At 43.0% G+C, this 19,087-nt stretch overlaps 1 protein-coding gene across 1 annotated transcript in view; it reads left to right on the top strand.

Moving 5' to 3' along the window:
* Window positions 1–578: 578 nt before the first annotated feature.
* The window catches only part of GPR107 (G protein-coupled receptor 107), a 79,762-nt gene continuing 61,253 nt past the window's right edge, over window positions 579–19,087 (top strand). Inside the window, exon 1 of the mRNA XM_066366919.1 lies at window positions 579–930. Coding sequence (XP_066223016.1) covers window positions 784–930 — 147 coding nt within the window. The 5' untranslated portion in view covers window positions 579–783. The remainder of the gene's footprint in view (window positions 931–19,087) is intronic.

Genomic DNA, 19,087 nt, shown 5'->3' with positions numbered 1-19,087 from the left:
TAAGAGAAAAATGTTGACATACTGACTCTAAGTGGTCAGGTGAAATAGCATAAGGCAAGATAACATAGTTGTTAAAAATTGCCATGTGGTTCCCATCTCAACCTGAAATAAATGAGTTCCCAGAGGCTCAGTTTCTTACCTGTAAAGTGGAGATAATAATATCTACCTCCTACATCATTAGATTGGTCCAAGAATAAAATAATAATGCGTACAAAGGCCTAAGTGCCTGATAAAGGCTTAATAAATCATAATATTGCGCCCATTTCGTTTGAAAATTGAAAAAAAAAAAAAAGAAAGAAAATCAAGAGACCTATGACCAGCCAGGAATTTGGTATTCTCCACCTAATCAATCGCCAGGCAAGGTCTGTAGCGGCTTTTAAGACACCATCACCCCGAAGAGCCAGCCGGAACCCAGCTCGCGGCCGTGGTCTCGCAGGCTCGAAGTCGCTTTCAAAGCTTGGCGGGTTGTAGGTGTGGTCCGGATGTTTCCATGACAACCGCCACAGGGTTTTCAGGGTTTTTGTGTCCCCCCCCCCCCCCCCCACGTCCTCTAACTGGCAGTTCCACCTCTTCCGGCTGAACCGAAAGTCCGTCAGTGGAGATGGACTGAACGGCCCCTCCGCCACTTTCCCGGACGCACACTCCAAGATCACAGGCACCCCGCACTCCGTGCACTCCGCGAGCCGCCGAGCCCCCCGCTTCCGGGCCTTTGCCGAGGCCGCCGCCCTTTAACCCCGGAAGTGGTTAGAGGGAGAGGAAGCAGCTGGTGATGCTGGAACAAACATGGCCGTCCCGGCGCCCGTCGGCCCGTCGGCCCCCCGCGGTCCTCGGCTGGTAGCGGGTCTCCGTTTGCTTCCGCTCCTGGAGCTGCTGCTACTGCTGCTGCTGGCGGAGCCTGGCTTGGGCCGCGTCCACCACCTGGTGCTGAAGGTAAGGCCGGGCCGGGCTGGGCCGGGCCGGGCGGGGTGGGGGCGGCGGAGGCCGAGGCCGCTCCCTGGGGGCTGGAGGCAACTTTGGCCCGGGGGGCAGGGGAGCCTCTGAGCAGTTATCCCAGGTCGCGGCCTCTCTGTGAGGGGTCTGTGGGGGAGCCGTGGGAATGGCGGGGGTCCTCGCGCCGTTTGGAAGGGGCAGGAACGTTCCGAGAGGGGAAGGGACGGAACTGCGGCGAAACTCCTAAGGACTCGGGAGGCCGCGCTCGTAACCCCTTCTGGCTTCCCTAGGTTCCTCGTTGACAGCATCCTGCGCCTCTCCCTCCCTTCTCAGCTCCAGCTTGTGTCCCTGACTTGACTTGTCCACGGCCTCCGCTCTTCCATTCCCTTGTGCCCGGCGCTTTGAAGATAGGCGGACCCTTAGCCTCCGTTTCCGGGTTCGGCTTAGAGTGCGCTCTGGAATGATCCAAGCGGGAATCTCCAGGAGGAATCTTAAGTTTCGCTTGAAATACATGCCAGAGAATGTCAAACCAGCACTGAAACTATTTTTCTAATGAGCGGGCCTGTCTCTTTAAACCTCGTCCCTGTCGTCTGTGTCTGTCTGTCTAGGGAAGAGATTTAGGTCTAGTATGATCCCTTGGACCTTGCTGTATAACTCACAACCTAAAGTCACCTAAGGCTAAAACGTGCCTCCAGGCGGTTCAGCAAGTTAATATAGCTGGAGAACAGGAAAATAAATCGTTAGGACTCAAAGCCTTGTACATGGCCTTCATAATATGCAGTTTTCTAAGAAGTTATGGGATTGTAGAAAGTTTGTCTTATTGAAATACATTACTCTAATAAACCATGAGGCATTATATTTTGTGAACATATAATTTAAGAAATACAGGATCTGCTAAAAAAAAAAAAAAACTTGTCAGATCCATACACCATACTTTTGGGTTTGTTATTTTTAAAAAACTATCTTAGGCCTGACCTGTGGTGGCGCAGTGGATAAAGCGTCAACCTGGAAATGCTGAGGTCGCCGGTTCGAAATCCTGGGCTTGCCTGGTCAAGGCACATATGGGAGTTGATGCTTCCAGCTCCTCCCCCCTGTCTCTCTCTCCTCTCTCTCTTCTCTCTCTCTCTCCCTCTCTCTCTCTCTCTCTCTTTCTCTACTCTCTAAAATGAATAAATAAATAAAAACTACCTTAAATGGTTCTCAGCTTCAGGGAGCTAGTTGAGTCTTGACTCCTTTTGAGAATCTGCTAAAATCTATAAAACCTCTCCAGCAAATTTCAGATAGAAGCTTAGACAACACTTTCTTGGAATTTCTAGGGCTTTATATTCCTGCTGAAGCTTATCTATAGGCCTTCTTCGCCAAACTGATGACTCCTGATCTTCAGAGATCCTTCTCTTTAAAATCCTTTAATTTTATAGTTTAGGATCTCGAGTCTTAGATTAAATAATAGAAGTGAGTTCGTGTAGTTTATAAATTAGAGACAAAGCTAATAGGACACACTGGATCATGTTTCTTGGCTCCCGATCCAGCACTCTTTTGTACAATTCTAGAATTAAAATACAGTATCAGGTGGTGTCATTAGGTAAATACTGGTCATATTGGTATAGATTGGAAAAGTGTGCTAACCTCAGTGGTAGAAGCAAACTGAGTGGTACAGTTCTGATGATTGATTTTGCCCTATTGTGCTAGACTGGTTAATATTTTTATTCTTTGTAATATGTTTCCTAAATACTGTGGTGCCCATTCTATAATCAGTACTGCAATTGCTTCTTTTCTGTTAGAGTAAATTCTAACTTCTTGCTCGAACAAATAGGTATCACCTGAGTGGAGCATGTTCAGCATCAATATAAGATTGTCTTGTTTTGCTTGAGACTGAGAGAAATAGGAGACTTGATTATAGACCCAGATTGGCAAGAATGACATGTAGAGAGGGCACTGAGTACCAGAAGTATGCATTGGCGTTTTAAAAAACTTTTATCATAGAGAATTTCAAACATATATCAAATTTGAATAGTATAATAAGCTATTCTAATTTGGTTGTAGCTGTCACCCAGCCTCAATAACTGTTAATCAGTGATTAATTCTGTCCTTTCCCACACACACTACTTCTCTCTTCTCATTCTTTTTCTTTTTTAAATGTAAACAAGTTCTTTCATTTCTTACTGCATCATCTGGTTTTCTCAGTCTTCTCAAATTTATTCTCTTTTGATCTTTCTCTAAAGTCCTTACCTTTTTAAAGTTTTTTAAAATTGATTTTAGAGAGAGAGAACCATTGATTTCTCGTTCCATCCATTCATTGCGTTCCATCCATTTATGCATTCATTGGTTGACTCTTATATGTGCCTTGGCCAAGGATTGAACTCATAACCTTGGCGTATTGGGATGATGCTCTAACCAACTGAACTACACGTCCAGGGCAATTCCTCAAATTACTTTATTGAGGTATGCTTTGCATACCATAAAATTTGCCTATTTTAAGTGCACAATTCTGTGATTGTTAGTAAATTTGCTGAGTTGTGCAATATCACCACAGTCCAGTCATAGAACATTTCCATTATCCCCATAAGATCCCTTTTGCTGCGTTACAATTAAATCCCTCCCCCAGCCTCAGGCAACTACTAATCTACTTCCTGTCTCTGGATTTTCCCTTTCTGGATATTTCATATAAATGGAATCACACAGTATGTAGTTGTTTGTTCAGGTGAGAAGAGGGGAGGTAGAGAGACAGACTCCCTCGTGTGCCCCCAGCAGGTCCCACCCGGCAACCCCTGTCTGAGGCTGGTGCTGGAATCAACCGAGCTATCCTCAGTGCCTGGGGCCAATGGAGCCAACACTTGAACCAATTGAGCCACTGGCTCTGAGACAGGGAGAGAGAAGGGGGAGAGGGAGGGATAGAGAAGCAATGGTCGTTTCTCATGTGTGCCCTGACTGGGGATCGAACCCAGGACTTCTGCACACTGGGCCGATGTTCTGTTCACTGAGCCTACTGGCCAGGGCAGTATGTGGTCTTTTGTGTCTGACTTTTTTTACTTATGTCTTTGAAGTTCATCCATGTTATATCACATATTATTAATTCATTCCTTTTAATGGCTGAAGACTGTTCCACTGTATGGGTGTACCACATTTTGCTTAGCCATTCACCAGCTGATGGAGATTTGGGTTTCCACTTTTGGCATTGTGAAGGATGTTGCTAAAGACATTCACATGTAAATCTTGGTGGGGACATATGGTTTTTGGGTGGGGGTGATTCTTAGGAGTGGAGTAAAATTGCTGGGTTATATGGTGGATTTATATTTAATTTTTTTGTGGAGGAATAATTGACATAATATATTAGTTTCAGATATACAACATAGTGATTTGACATCTGTATACATTGTAAAATGGTCATCATAGTAAGTTACCATCTGTCACCTTACAAAGGTAATATAGTCCCTGTGCTGTACTTTATATTTCTATGACTTCTTTATTTTATAACTGGAAGTTTGTACTTAATCACCTTCACTTTTCTGCCGTTCCCCCACCATCCCTCTTCAACCTCCACCCCCGGCAACCACCAGTCTGTGTCTGTGAGTCTGAGTTTTTGTTTGGTTGGTTGGGTTTTTTTTTATATGTATACAGTATATGTCTACACTTTGAGGATAAAGGTGCATCTTATTTTGTTCCCTTGCCACCTACTTGGTCACATAAACAATAGTATCCCATCCTCCTATTCCTGTCCTCATGTGGTCTATTAAGTGGTGAGCCAAGATCCACCTTCATAATCTGCTGGCAACCTAGATGTCACCTCCTCCGTCACCCCCACATTTGTTCCTCATTTACTCTAGTCCCACCCTTCCACTCACATTCGTAGTGGAAGGATTAAGTTGGGGCTTTGATTATAAATTTTTTTGTTTTGTTTTGTTTTTGTATTTTTCTGAAGCTGGAAACGGAGAGAGACAGACAGACTCCCGCATGTGCCCGACCGGGATCCACCCGGCACGCCCACCAGGGGGCGATGCTCTGCCCCTCTGGGGCGTCGCTCTGCTGTGACCAGAGCCACTCTAGTGCCTGGGGCAGAGGCCAAGGAGCCATCCCCAGCGCCCGGGCCATCTTTGCTCCAATGGAGCCTCGGCTGCGGGAGGGGAAGAGAGAGACAGACAGGAAGGAGAGGGGGAGGGGTGGAGAAGCAGGTGGGCGCTTCTCCTGTGTGCCCTGACCGGGAATCGAACCCGGGACTTCTGCACTCCAGGCCGACGCTCTAACACTGAGCCAACCGGCCAGGGCCGGGGCTTTGATTATTTAACCAGCATATTTTGCAGGATGTAAAGGGAAGTTCCTGTGTAATGATTCATTAACCTAGCTGAATTACTCCTTTTTCTCATTAAACCAACTGAGTGAGGTGTTTAGTCGGGTTGGAGCCCGTGCTGCTTTGGTTAATCACTGTGGCAGCAGGCTTCGTGTAGTGTGGGCCTGGCTGATGCACACAGAGTAACTGATCTGTGTCTTCAGCATTTTACCTTTTCCTGCCTACTTTCATGTGCCAAAGTGGGATAGTCTGTATAGCACTGTGAAGGTTATTTGAACATAGTACCTGGCCATTTGAACAAGAAAGACTCCTAACTTCGATACACTTTAAATGATCTTTATACAGACATTTCAGGGTTTCATCTTTTGTAAATATGAATGTCTATTAAATATCTGTTCTTTGGCATATGTGTTTATAAGCACATAACACCTTTTGTTTAGTGACTACTTTTGGCAGCTATATGCCACTTTGCCACTTCTGAGAAGACTAGTAGTCTAGTCTTCTACCACAGTTCTAGTGTATGAGTCTACTCTGCTCTGTACACAGAAAGGCTGAGACTACCAGTCTGAGGACAGCTGTTCTGAGCTGGTGTGGGGAAAAGGAGGTGTCCCTACAGAATCTAAATTTTAAATACTAACTAAATAGTTGATATTTTTTATTCATTGGCTTTTCATAGCAGCCCTTTGAGAGAAATGCTATAAATTTGGAAAAAAGGCCTTGGGTGACGGAAGAGAAGGAGGCTGACTTTGAACCTGGAATCCGTGTTCTTTCCACGCGACCGCGGAACTGGCTGCACAGCCCTCAGGGCCTGTCCAGGGGGGTCCCCTAAGTTCCAGGCTCCCAGGCTTCCGTGCTTGGCATCTTCTTTCAGGCTTTTTGTAGTTTTTCTTCTCTCATGTGCTTAGTTGTCATATTTTTGTTGTCTGAGTGAAATTTTTTTTTAATTTTATTTATTTTTTACAGAGACAGAGAGTGAGTCAGAGAGAGGGATAGACAGGGACAGACACAGGAACGGAGAGAGATGAGAAGCATCAATCATTAGTTTTTCATTGTGCGTTGTGACACCTTAGATGTTCATTGACTGCTTTCTCATATGTGCCTTGTCCATGGGCCTTCAGCAGACCGAGTAACCCCTTGCTTGAGCCAGAGACCTTGGGTCCAAGCTGGTGAATTTTTGCTCAAACCAGATGAGCCCACGCTCAAGCTGATGACCTCAGGGTCTCGAGCCTGGGTCCTCCGCATGCCAGTCTGACGCTCTATCCACTGCACCACCGCCTGGTCAGGCTGGATCTGATATTTTGAGCAGAGGTCACAAACTGAGATGCTATTAGAAACTGCGCAGATACTTTGTAAATGAGCCGGCCGGCCGAGTGAGATGGAAGAGAGGACAGCCAGCTCCTGCAGGTGGCTGCTGCTGCTCTGCTCCGGCAGGTGGTGGCTGCACTGGAATGTGGCCTAGACGTGCTGGGTCTTGCGGTAGGTTGCTTTCTTTCTTTCTTTTTTTTAAGAAAAGCTAGAAATTCAAGCTTTTATGTTAAGTAGCTAGCAATTTAAAAATAAAATGCCCTGGCTAGATAGCTCAGTTGGTTAAAGCATTGTCCCAAAGCACAGAGGTTGCTGGTTCAATCCCCAGTCAGGCACATACAGGAACAGATTGATGTTCCTGTGTCTTTCTCTCTCTAAAATCAATAAAATAAACATTAAAAAAAAAAAAGCAAAACACTGTTGGCCCGATCTAACACATTAATGGACCAGGACAATCTGTGAATTGCCAGTTGGGTGAGCTTTTAAGTAGGGAAGTGGTCAGTTATATGACCTTCAGCTAGTTTGGTTAAGAGTGACCATATTTATTGTCTGAAGTTTAGTTTATGAGAGAAACTAAATTGAAATATCAATACTCTAGTGCTTGCTTTGGCAGCACATATACAAAATATCATTACTTGCTTTACATTTTAAAGCAATTTAATGTGAAATTGTTGAGGAAGTTAAAGCAAAAGCATTTATGTTTTGCTATTTAATTAAAAGAGCAGAAATTTTTGTGTAAAACAGCAGTTTTGAGTGGGAGGAAAAAAAGGCAAAAATGTCCCAAAATAGTAGTCGTCTTTAGGGAGTTTTTTTTTCATCTCCAGTTTAGAACTTTCTTCTCATTAATATATTTTTTAAATTTTTATTTATTGATTTAGAGAGAGGAGAGAGAGAGAAAGAGAGAAGGGAGGAGCAGGAAGCATCAACCCTGGCAAACTCAGGGTTTCTAATTGGCGACCTCAGCATTCCAGGTCGACCCCTATCCACTCCTCCACCGCAGGAGGACAGGCCCACACCTTGTTCTTGAGCTGTGGACAAGTGTGTCCACTGGCTTAGCCCTCCACCCCCGTTTCCGTTTAGGTGTCTCATAAGTATCTTTATGGATGAAACCAGTTCATCCTCTATTCCCTTTACCCTCAACCTCTCTATGCTCCTCTTCCAGATTGTCTTAGTAACTGGGGCCACCAGCTCCTTGTTTTCTCAAGCCAAATATCTTTTAACTTTTCAGAGATGGGCATTCTGAGGAGTTTCCCTAGCCAGCCACTGCCCTCGGTCGTCAGCACTAACTCTTTGGTCCAGGCCACCCTTCTATCTTGTGGGCCAGTGCAGTCTCCATGTACTGTGTCCCAGCACTACTCCCGGTCACATTGTGTTTGGTAGCTGCAGTGGACTAAGAGCGCCATCCGGTCATGATCCTGCCCTTTAAACACATCAGGGCACCCACCCTTTTCCCCTTTGGAGGGAGCTCACGATCTGCAGTGAGGCTGCCAGACTCTGAGCAGCCTCCTCTCTAGCTCTTCCTTCTTTTCTTTAGTTTCTTAGTTCATAAGTGTGCAGCTTGATGGATTTTTTTATATACCATGCAACCAGCACCAGGTTAAGAAACAGGATATTACTAGAACCCCAGAAGCCCCCTGATACTCCCTTCTAGTCACCAGAAGTCCTGAAATGGCCAACAGAGTTCTTAACAGGGAGGAAAGAGGTCTTGCTTTACTCATTTTCATATGAAGTCATATGACACTGTAGCAGTGGGAATCAGCAGATTGATGGGACAGAGTAGGAAGCACTACAGAGACATTTATCTTAATATGAACTTGATATGCAGTGTAGGTGGCATCACAGCAGTGGAAGTTAGGACAGATTGCTCAGAAGTATGTGAACGCTGGCTTTCCATATAGAAAAAAGAATAGCTGACCAGGCGGTGGTGCAGTGGATAAAGTGTCAGCCTAGGATGCTGAGGACCCAGGTTCGAAACCCTGAGGTCCCCGGCTTGAGTATAGGCTCACAAGCTTGAGTGCAGGGTTGCTGGCTTGAGCATGGGATCAAAGACATCCCACGGTCGCTGGCTTGAGTCCAAAGGTTACTGGCTTGAAGCCCATGGTTTGAGTAAGGGGTCACTGGCTCGGCTGGAGCCCCCCAGTCAAGTCAAATATGAGATAGCAATCAATGACCAACTAAGGTGACACAACTATGAGTTGATGCTTCTCATCTCTCTCCCTTCCTTTCTGTCTCTGTCTGTCTATCACTAAAAAAAAAAAAAGAAGAAGGAATAGGTGCCTACCTCACACCATACATAAAAATTATTCCAGGTTGATTAAAGACCAAAGTGTGAAAGCGGAATTCTAAAGCTTTTAGAAAAACATGGTGAATATTTTATGACATTGGAATTGAGAAGGATGTTTTTAAAAATACATTTAAAAAGTACCTGTGCAAATAAAGATTGATAAGTTTTCTCGTTTAAAAAAATTTTTTTAAAGACTTTTTGTAGTTATTTTTAGATAGAGAAGAGAGAGAAAGGTGGGGGAGGAGTGGGAAGCATCAACTCATACTCATTGTTTCTCATTGTGCCTTGACTGGACAAGCCAGAGGTTTGAGCCGCCAACATAAAAATTAAAGAGCAAGCCCTGGCCGGTTGGCTCAGTGGTAGAGCGTCGGCCTGGAGTGCAGAAGTCCCGGGTTCGATTCCTGGCCAGGGCACACAGGAGAAGCGCCCATCTGCTTCTCTACTCTTCCCCTTCTCTTTCCTCTTCGTCTCTCTCTTCCCCTCCCGCAGCCGAGGCTCCATTGGAGCAAAGATGGCCCAGGCGCTGGGGATGGCTCTGGTCGCGACAGAGCTACACCCCGGAGGGGCAGAGCATCGCCCCTGGTGGGTGTGCCGGGTGGATCCCGGTCGGGTGCATGCGGGAGTCTGTCTGACTGTCTCTCCCCGTTTACAGAAAAAAGAAAAAAAAAAATTAAAGAGCAGTAGCCAGGCCTGGCCTGAGGTGGCGCAGTGGATAGAGCATGACCTGGAGCACAGAGGTCGCAGGTTCCAGGCCCCGGGTGTGCCTGGTCAGTGCACATGCAGGAAGTAACTAGGAGTAGATGCTTCCCACTTCTCCCCCACCTTTCTCTTTCTCTCTCCTTTCTCTAAAATTAATAAATAAAATCATAAAATTAATAGCCAGAATATACAGTGTGTCTGTAAAGTCATGGTGCACTTTTGACCAGTCACAGGAAAGCAACAAAAGACAATAGAAATGTGAAATCTGCACCAAATAAAAGGAAAACCCTCCCAGTTTCTGTAGGACAATGTGGCAGCATGTGCGCATGTGTAGATGATGACGTAACACCGTGTATACAGCGGAGCAGCCCACGGCCATGCCAGTTGAGATGTGGACGGTACAGAGGAAAGTTCAGTGTGTTCTGTGGCTCGCTAAATTCAAATCCGTGACCAAGGTGCAACGTGAATATCGATGCATTTATAACGAAGCGCCACCACCTAGGAATAACATTACTCAGTGGGATAAGCAGTTGAAGAAACCGGCAGTTTGGTGGAGAAACCCCGTTCTGGTAGGCCATCAGTCAGTGAGGAGTCTGTAGAGGCTATACGGGATAGCTACCTAAGGAGCCCTAAAAAATCTGTGCATGAGCCCACATCGAACTGCACGGAATAGGTGTGCAACTGGGAGAGTTTTCCTTTTATTTGGTGCAGATTTCACATTTCTATCATCTTTTGTTGCTTTCCTGTGACCGGTCAAAAGTGCATCATGACTTTATAGACACACTGTATAAAGAACTTAAAAAAATCCAAAAGGAAAGTGGACATAGGATATAAAAAAGGTATTTCACAAAAGAAAAATCTAAATGGCTAATCATGTAGTATTTGCATTTTTGTATCTGGTTTATTTCACTTAGCATACTGTCCTACAGTTTCACTGATGTTGATACGAATGATAAGGTTTCCTTTTTTTCTTTGTTCTTTTTATGAAGTGAGTGGCAGGGGGCAGAGAGATAGACTCCTGCATGCGATCCACCCAGCAACCCCTGTCTGGGGTTGATGCTCTGCCTATCTGGAGCCACTGCTCCGTTGCTTGGCACCGAGCTCTTTTAGTGCCTGAGGCGAGGCCATAGAGCCATCATCAGCACCCAGGCCAACTTGCTCCAGCCATTTTGGGCTTTTTTGATCCATTGCCACAGGAAAGGAAGAGAGAAAGAGGGAGGGAGGGTTGGAGAAGCAAATGGTCGCTTCTCCTGTGTGCCCTGACTTGGAATTGAACCAGGACTTCCACACGCCGCTGGTCTGATGGTCTACTGCAGAGCTTACCTGCCAGGGCTGATTTCTTTCTTTTAAAAGCTGAATAGTAAACCATTTTGGGTGTGTGTATGTATTTTTTTCTTTTAAAAAATCTTTTCATTGATTTGAGAGAGAGAGAAGCATCAACTCGTTTCACTTCTTTGTTCCATTTTGTTGTGCACTCATTGATTGCTTCTTGTACAGGGAGGTCCTCGGGTTTACGACACAGTTCCATTTCTATGATAGTGATGTAACCCAAATTTTGGTGTAAGTCAAAACACACCCAAGCCTAAGTCACTTACCTATCCTAACACAGTTGTGAAATCATAATCTAGAACATAAAAACACATCTAAGGCACAGAAAAAGAATACTCTGTATTCTTCTGCTGCGCTCAGCAAAACTAGTTTGCTCACCTATACCGTAAGTACGACACTAATGGTGTAAGCTGAAATACACCTCAATTTTTTAGTTTTTATGGGAGTGAGCATTGTAAACTTGAAATGTATGTCAAGACTGTCATAATCCAAGGACCCCCTGCTCATGCCCTGACCAGGAGTCAAACCTGTAAACTTTGCCGTGAAGACAACACTTGACCTACTGAGCAACCAGGCTAGGGCCTGTGTGTTTATTTTTTATTCATCCCTTGACAACCACTTAGGCTGTTTTCCTATCTTAGTTATTGTGAATACTACAGTGAACAGGGGAGTGCAGCTATCTCTTTGAGATAGTGATTTTATTTCCTTTGGACGAATGCCCAGAAGTAGGATTGCTAGATCCTGTGGTAGTTCTATTTTTAATTTTTTGGGAAACCTACGTGTTGTTTTTCATAATAACTATTCCAGTTTATATTCCCATAAACAGTATATAAGGGCTCCCTTTTCCCCACACCTCATCAACACTTGTCTTTTGACTATTTAAAAAAGTTTTTATTGGGTGACACTGGTTAACATAATTATACAGGTTTCAGGTACTCAGTTCTACAACACATCTGTGTGCACAGCTTTGTGCGCTCACCTCCCAAGTCAGGTCTACATCCATCACTGTTTATCATCCCAGTATTCTCCCCTTGCCTTTGGACTTTGTGAGAATAGCCATTCTAACAGGTGTGAGGTGCATTTCCCTGGTGATTAGTGGTCAGTGGTGTTGGGCACCTCTTCTTTTTATTTTTTAATGGTTTTTATTTATTGATTTCGGAGAGAGAGGAATTGAACCAGCAACCTCTGTGCATCAGGATGATGCTTGACCAACTGAGGTATCCGGCCAGGGTGAAGCTTTTTAGTTTGATGCAATCCCATTTTTTTCTATTTTTGCTTTTGTTACCCGTGCTTTTGTTTTCCATTCAAAAAATTGTTGCTCAGACCAACGTCAGAAAGCTTTTTACTATGTTTTCCTGAAGTAGTTATACAGTTTCAGATCTTACATTTAAATCTTGGATCCATTTTGAGCTGTTGGTATACGGTGTAAGATAAGGATCCATTTTTGTTTAATGTATGTGAATATCCAGTTTTCCTAACACCATTTATTGAAGAGACTGTTCTTTCCTTACTGTGTGTTCTTGGCGTCTTTGTTGAAGACTAGTTGACTAAAGGTGTGGGTTTATTTCTGGGCTTTCTGTTCTGTTCCATTGGTCTATATGCCTGTTTTCATGCCATACTTTACTGTGTTTGAATAGATTTTAAAATCAGGCAATGTGATGCCTTCAAGTTTTTCCTCTTACTCCAGATTGCTTTGGCTAATGTGATATTTTGTTGTTCCATATGAGTTTAGGATTTTTTTTTCTATTTCTGAAAAATACCATTGGAATTTTGATAGGGATCGCATGGAATCTATAGATTGCTTTGGACAGTGTAGACATTTTAAAAAGTTTAATTCTTCCAATCTATGAATGCAGATTATCTTTCTACCCACTATGTCTTTAATTTCTTTTATCAATATTTTTGTAGTTTTTAGTGTATAGATTTTTCACCTATGGCAGTGATGGGCAGTCTTTTGAGCTTGGTGTGTCAAAATTCGCCAAAAAACCGAGCATAACTCAGGTGGTGTGTCACTTCGAGAAAAAAACCCCATAATTTTGTGATATTTATAGTTTAAATTACAAAAATGTATAACTGTAATATATAACTATTTTTATTTATTTATTTTTATTTATTTTTATTTTTTACCGAGAGTGAGTCAGAGAGAGGGATAGACAGGGACAGACAGACGGGAAAGGAGAGAGATGAGAAGCATCAATCATTAGTTTTTCATTGCGCGTTGCAACACCTTAGTTGTTCATTGATTGCTTTCTCATATGTGCCTTGACTGCGGGCCTTCAGCAGACCGAGTAACCCCTTGCTGGAGCCAGCGACCTTGGGTTCAAGCTGGTGGGCTTTTTGCTCAAGCCAGATGAGCCCGCGCTCAAGCTGGCGACCTCGGGGTCTCGAACCTGGGTCCTCTGCATCCCAGTTCGACGCTCTATTCACTGCGCCACCACCTGGTCAGGCTGTAATATATAACTATTTAATAAACCAAAAACTAATTATTTAACTTACCTGCTTAGTGACTTCTTTGTTCATCTGTCAGTCGATTTCTTTTGTGGATCTTGATATTATTTAACTTGTGTGGGATTCCGTGAACTAAGATAAGTGAGGGGGAGGGGGAATTCTTTAACTAACCTATAAGTGACTATTTTTGTTGCTGAATTTCATTGGCTAAATCTTCAACTGAAGGTTGGTATTTTGTACACTTCAAGCCCAAGCAAGCGCTACTAACTTCATCTGTCAATCTGTTTCTTTTTGTTGGTTTTGATATTATTTAACGCTGAAAATAAGGTCTCACAAAAGTACGTAAAGGGAAAAATTGTGAGTTAAGCCATTGCTATATTTTTCAGGGTGCTAAAGGTGTCTGGTAATCGGTTCCAGGCACTCCAAATTTCCTGTTCGTAGTGGCACTCCTCTTGATTCTCCAAGCGGCACCTCTCCAGATTCTCAAGCTTTGATCTCAGGTTGACAAACACCTGAGCCCAGATGCTGTCTTTGAAATTCTGCAAAAAAATAAAATTAATAAAATTAAAAATTAAAAAAAATTAAAAAAAAAAAAGAAATTCTGCAAGTTGCATTTTATGTAAACTAAGGTGACTGCCGCTATTTCTAATGACTGGAAACGGCACCCATCGCACAGGCCCTCGCCTCTCCCAGCCTCCCCCTCACTTATCTCAGTGATGATGGTCAATTAGAAATCCATGACACCCCAGAACAGTAGACTGGATGATGGTTGCTGTGGTTATGTGGTTGCTGGTGATGGCGATCACAGGGCCCCAGAGATGTGTCCCCCGCGGCATTCCGCTGTTCTCTGCTCCGGCTGGAAGTGAGGTCAAAGATCCCCCAGAACTAGACACTCTGTGCCGGAGTTCTGTTGTTTTGGCTTACAGACCTCCCGCACAGAGTGTCTGCGCTACAGCAAATGTTTTCTCCTCGGCTACTGCACCTGGCCGTGCAGGAGCCGAGGATGAAACGTCCTTCTCGGCATGTGGCCCCATACTTCTCATACTTCTCTGGTACGGGGCGCCATGTCATGTAAAATGGCTACGCGTGTCAGTGCTGACACACGTGTCATAGGTTCGCCATCATGGACCTATGGTTAAATTTGTTCCTAAGGGTTTTTTTGTTTGTTTGTTTGCTTTTTTCTTTTATTGATTTTAGAGACTGGAAGGGAGAAAGCAAGAGAGAGACAGGAACAATTTGTTCCTGTATGTGCTCTGACCGAGGATTGAACCTGCATCCTCTGGGCTTCAGGGCAATGTTCTAACCAACCAGGCCAGGGTATTTTTTTGTTGTTGTTTATTTTATTGATTTGTAGAGAGAGGAAGGGAGAGAGACAGGAACATCTGTTCCTGCATCTGCCATGCCTAGAGATTGATCCAGGAACCTTTGAGCTTTGGGACGATGCTCTAACAAACCGAGCCATCTGTACAGGGCCAGTTTTTTGTTTTTTTGATGCTATTGTAAATGAGATTGTTTTCTTTATTTCTCTTTCAGGTATTTCATTGTTAGTGAATATAAAAATGTCACTGATTTTTGTATGTTGATACTTATATCCTGCAACTTCACTAAATTTATTAGTTCTAACAGGGTTTTTTTTGGTAGTTTTTTTTTTTTTTTTTTTTTTTACAGAGACAGAGAGAGAGTCAGAGAGAGGGACAGACAGACAGGAACGGAGAAAGATGAGAAACACCAATCATCAGTTTTTTGTTGCGACACCTTAGTTATTTATTGATTGCTTTCTCATATGTGCCTTGACCACGGGCCTTCAGCAGACCGAGTAACCCCTTGCTCAAGCCAGCAACCTTGCGTCCAAGCTGGTGAGCTTTGCTCAAGCCAGATGAGCCCGCCTCAAGCTGGCGACCTCGGGATCTCGAACCTGGGTCCTCCGCATCCCAGTCCAACGCTCTATCCACTGCGCCACCGCCTGGTCAGGCTTTTTTGGTAGAGTCCTTAGTGTTGTTTATGTACACTGCTCACTAAAATTAGGGGATCAGGAACGTGCAGATACTCCAGTACCTTCAGCCTTTTGTTTAGTGCATTTTCACCAATGAAATAAAAGTTGGTTTTGCATCTCATTTGCATAATCGAACAACTTTCTTTGACGTGTTTGTTTTTCTGATATTCTTCTTTCTTTTTTTTTGTGGCAGAGACAGAGTCAGAGAGAGGCACAGATAGGGACAGACAGACAGGAGGGAGAAAGATGAGAAACATCAATTCTTTGTTGTGATTCCTTAGTTTTCATTGGTTGATTTCTCATATGTGCCTTGGGGGGGGTTCAGCAGACCGAGTGACCCCTTGCTTGTGCCAGCGACCTTGGGCTCAAGCTGGTGAGCTTTTGCTGAAACCAGATGAGCCTGCACTCAAACTGGCAACCACAGGGTCTCGAACCTGGGTCCTCCGCATCCCAGTCCGACACTCTATCCAAGTGGTAGTCAACCTGGTCCCTACCACCCACTAGTGGGCGTTCCAGCTTTCATGGTGGGCGGTAGCGGAGCAACCAAAGTATAAATAAAAAGATAGATTTAACTATAGTAAGTTGTTTTATAAAGATTTATTCTGCCAAACTTAGCAAAAATCGAACATAAATTACTTGATAAGTAATTATTATTATATGCTTTAACTTGCTGTAACTCTGCTTTATAAATTTTATAAAGTAAAGTTACTTCCCTACTTTATAAATCACCATTACTGTGGAACCGGTGGACGGTTAGAAAAAGTTCCTACTAACAGAGATACAAAAGTGGGTGGCAGGTATAAAAAGGTTGACTACCCCTGCTCTATCCACTGCGCCACCGCCTGGTCAGGCCCGATGTTCTTGTTTAATAAGAAAAAATCAAATGCTTCTTTTTTTTACCCCTTCATATTCATTTTGAAATATCCCCTAATTTTTGTGAACAGTATATATCATCTTCAAACAAAGACAATTTTTTCTTCTTTTCAATTTCTTTTTCTTGCCTAATTACTTCCAGTACTATGTTGAATAGGAGAGTTGAGAGTGGGCATCTTGTCTTGTTACTGTTGTATATGATCCTAACTATGGGCTTGTCGTAGTTGGTCTGTATTATGCTGAGGTACATTCCTCCTGTACCTAATTATCTATATTATTGAGAGTCTTTATCATAAAAAGATGTATTTTGTCAAGTGGTTTTTCTGTATTTATTGAGATGATCATAAAGATTTCCCCCCTTCATTCTGTTAATGTGGTGTATCACATTTATTTTTATATCACAGTTATTGATTTGATTTGCATAAGTTGAAGTATCCCTGCGTCTCAGGGATAAATCCCATCTGATCTTGGTATATGATCCTTTGGATCATGGTGTTGGGTTCCGTTTGCTAATATTTTATTCAGTAGTTTTGCATCTTTGTTCATCAGAGCTATCAGTTTGTAATTTTCTTGTAGTGTTCTTATCTGGCTTTGGTATCAGGATAATACTGGTCTTAAAAATGAGTTGGAAGTGTTTCTTCCTTTTCAGTTTTTTGGAAGAGTTTGAGAAGAATTGGTGTTAATTTTTCCTTAACTATTTGATTACAGATTTAAATCTCCATGCTCATTATTGGTCTATTCAGATTTTGTTCCTTTGTGATTCAGTCTTGATAGGTTGTATGTTTCTAGGAATGTTTTTTTAAGATTTTTTTTCAATGATTTAATTATTTTATTTATTTATTTATTTTTACAGAGACAGATAGATAGGGACAGACAGAGAGGAATGGAGAGAGATGAGAAGCATCAATCATCACTTTTTCGTTGCGACACCTTAGTTGTTCATTGATTGCTTTCTCATATGTGCCTTGATGGGGGGGGGGGGGGGCTACAGCAGACCAAGTAACCCCTTGCTCAAGCCAGTGATCTTGGGTCCAAGCTGGTGAGCTTTTGCTCAAACCAGATGAGCCCACGCTCAAGGTGGTGACCTCGGGGTCTCAAACTTGAGTCCTCCGCATCCCAGTCCGACGCTCTATCCACTGCTCCACCGCCTGGTCAGGCTGTTTCTAGGAATTTGTCCATTTCTTCTAGGTTGTATCACTTGCATTTAATACTATATCATGATTACTTTTTCGTATTACAAGTAGGCTTTCACATAAGATCTTTGTTGAAATCCCTTCTTTACCACTGTAGTCGGCATAGTCTCGGTAGTCATTTTATCTCTGAATTTTGTCTTCTCTGAATTTTGTCTTCATGGGGATACTACTCTTAACCACCCTGAGCCGAGTGTGGATTGGGTATCATAGGAGAGATCTTGACACATAACCCAGTTCTGGGTAAGTGCTGAAAAAATGAGCTGGTGTGAGGCTTATGATTATTCAATAACACTTCAAAAATGTGTTTTTAATGGCATTGTATTATTGAAATGATATATATAAAAGTGAGGAAAAACAATAAAATAATGTACTGTTTATATGAAAAAAAAATAATAACTTATGAGGTTGCAACTGACACATTCTTCCCCCAAAAACCTGGAAAGTATCCATTGTAGTGAACTAAATGAGTATGAAAATCATCTAACAGGCTTCCATTTGCTATCCAGCATCTAAATGCTGGATAAATTAGAACAAGCGTACTTTTAAAATGTAAGCTTTATTGAAGAATAATATGTATGCTAAAAATACTTATAAGCATACAACTCTTACGATAATTTTCACGAGGTAAACACACTTGTGCATCCAGCAACAGACAGAGTGTTACCAAGCACTTGGAAAAGCTCCTAAGGTCCCTCTCCCCCAAGTGACTAAAGTCTGTCCTTCCCAAGAATAGTCACCATCTTGACCTTCTCACAGTAGAGTATTTCCCCCACATTTGAATTTGTGACACCTATATTAAATATGGCTTTGTTTCCTTAGTATAATGTCTGTGAGAGTGATCCAGGTGTTGCATGGGGCAGGCATTTGTTTGTTTTTCTTTATTACTCTCTCTGTTTGTCCTTCTCATCTGGGGATTTTGAAAGTATGAAACCCTAATGTCTTTTAACATGAAAATAAAAGACCAAGAGGCAGCAGTGTTCATCTGAGATCCAAAAGTACAGCTCTCTAGGAAGCACTGATGCAGGCCGAAACCCCAAGTTTTCCTAGGAGAGAAGTGCAGGGGCGTTTGACAGAGGGAAGAGGAACAATTATGTGAATAGAGGGAAGGCCTATAGAAGGTGCAGAAAAGCTACCAGAGGATGCTAATTCTGAAGAAAGTTTTATATTTTCAGTCTGGTAGTCATGATAATCTGCTTTCCTATTGTCTTTACTGACGGTTGGAATACAGTGCCGCTTTAGGCCCAGTCCAAAGATTGTTTTGCCCAGTTTTAACATTCTGAAGGTTTGAGAAGACCTGCAAGGCAGTTAGTTCCACTGGGATAGCAGCTCGGACTCCATTTTGAAGTGGCTTTGGTTATTTTTCACATGTCTGTAGTGGTCGGCAAGCTGAGGCTCACGAGCCGCCTGTGGCTCTTTGGCCCCTTGAGTGCGGATGCAAAGGCCAGCTTAGGAGTACCCTAATTAAGTTAATAACAATGCACGTACCTATATAGTTTAAGTTTAAAAAATTTGGCTCTCAAAAGAAATTTCAATTGTTGTACTATTGATATTTGGCTCTGTTGACTAATGAGTTTGCTGACCACTGTTAAGGCATCCATCGTATGTAGTTGAATTAATTTCTCTTGTGTTCACCTAGGATGTCAGTAGCCTTGTAATGCCTTTGGGAGGATTGAAAACATAATCACTCAAATCATTTTCTGTAAGACGTTAATCTCTCACAATCTTGAGAAAGGCCGTGAGCCTTTTAG

This window comes from Saccopteryx leptura, chromosome 2 (assembly GCF_036850995.1).
Source record: "Saccopteryx leptura isolate mSacLep1 chromosome 2, mSacLep1_pri_phased_curated, whole genome shotgun sequence".
Taxonomy (NCBI): Eukaryota; Metazoa; Chordata; class Mammalia; order Chiroptera; family Emballonuridae; genus Saccopteryx; species Saccopteryx leptura.
Note: the sequence above shows the minus strand (reverse complement) of the source record. Positions and strands in the feature narration are given on the sequence as shown.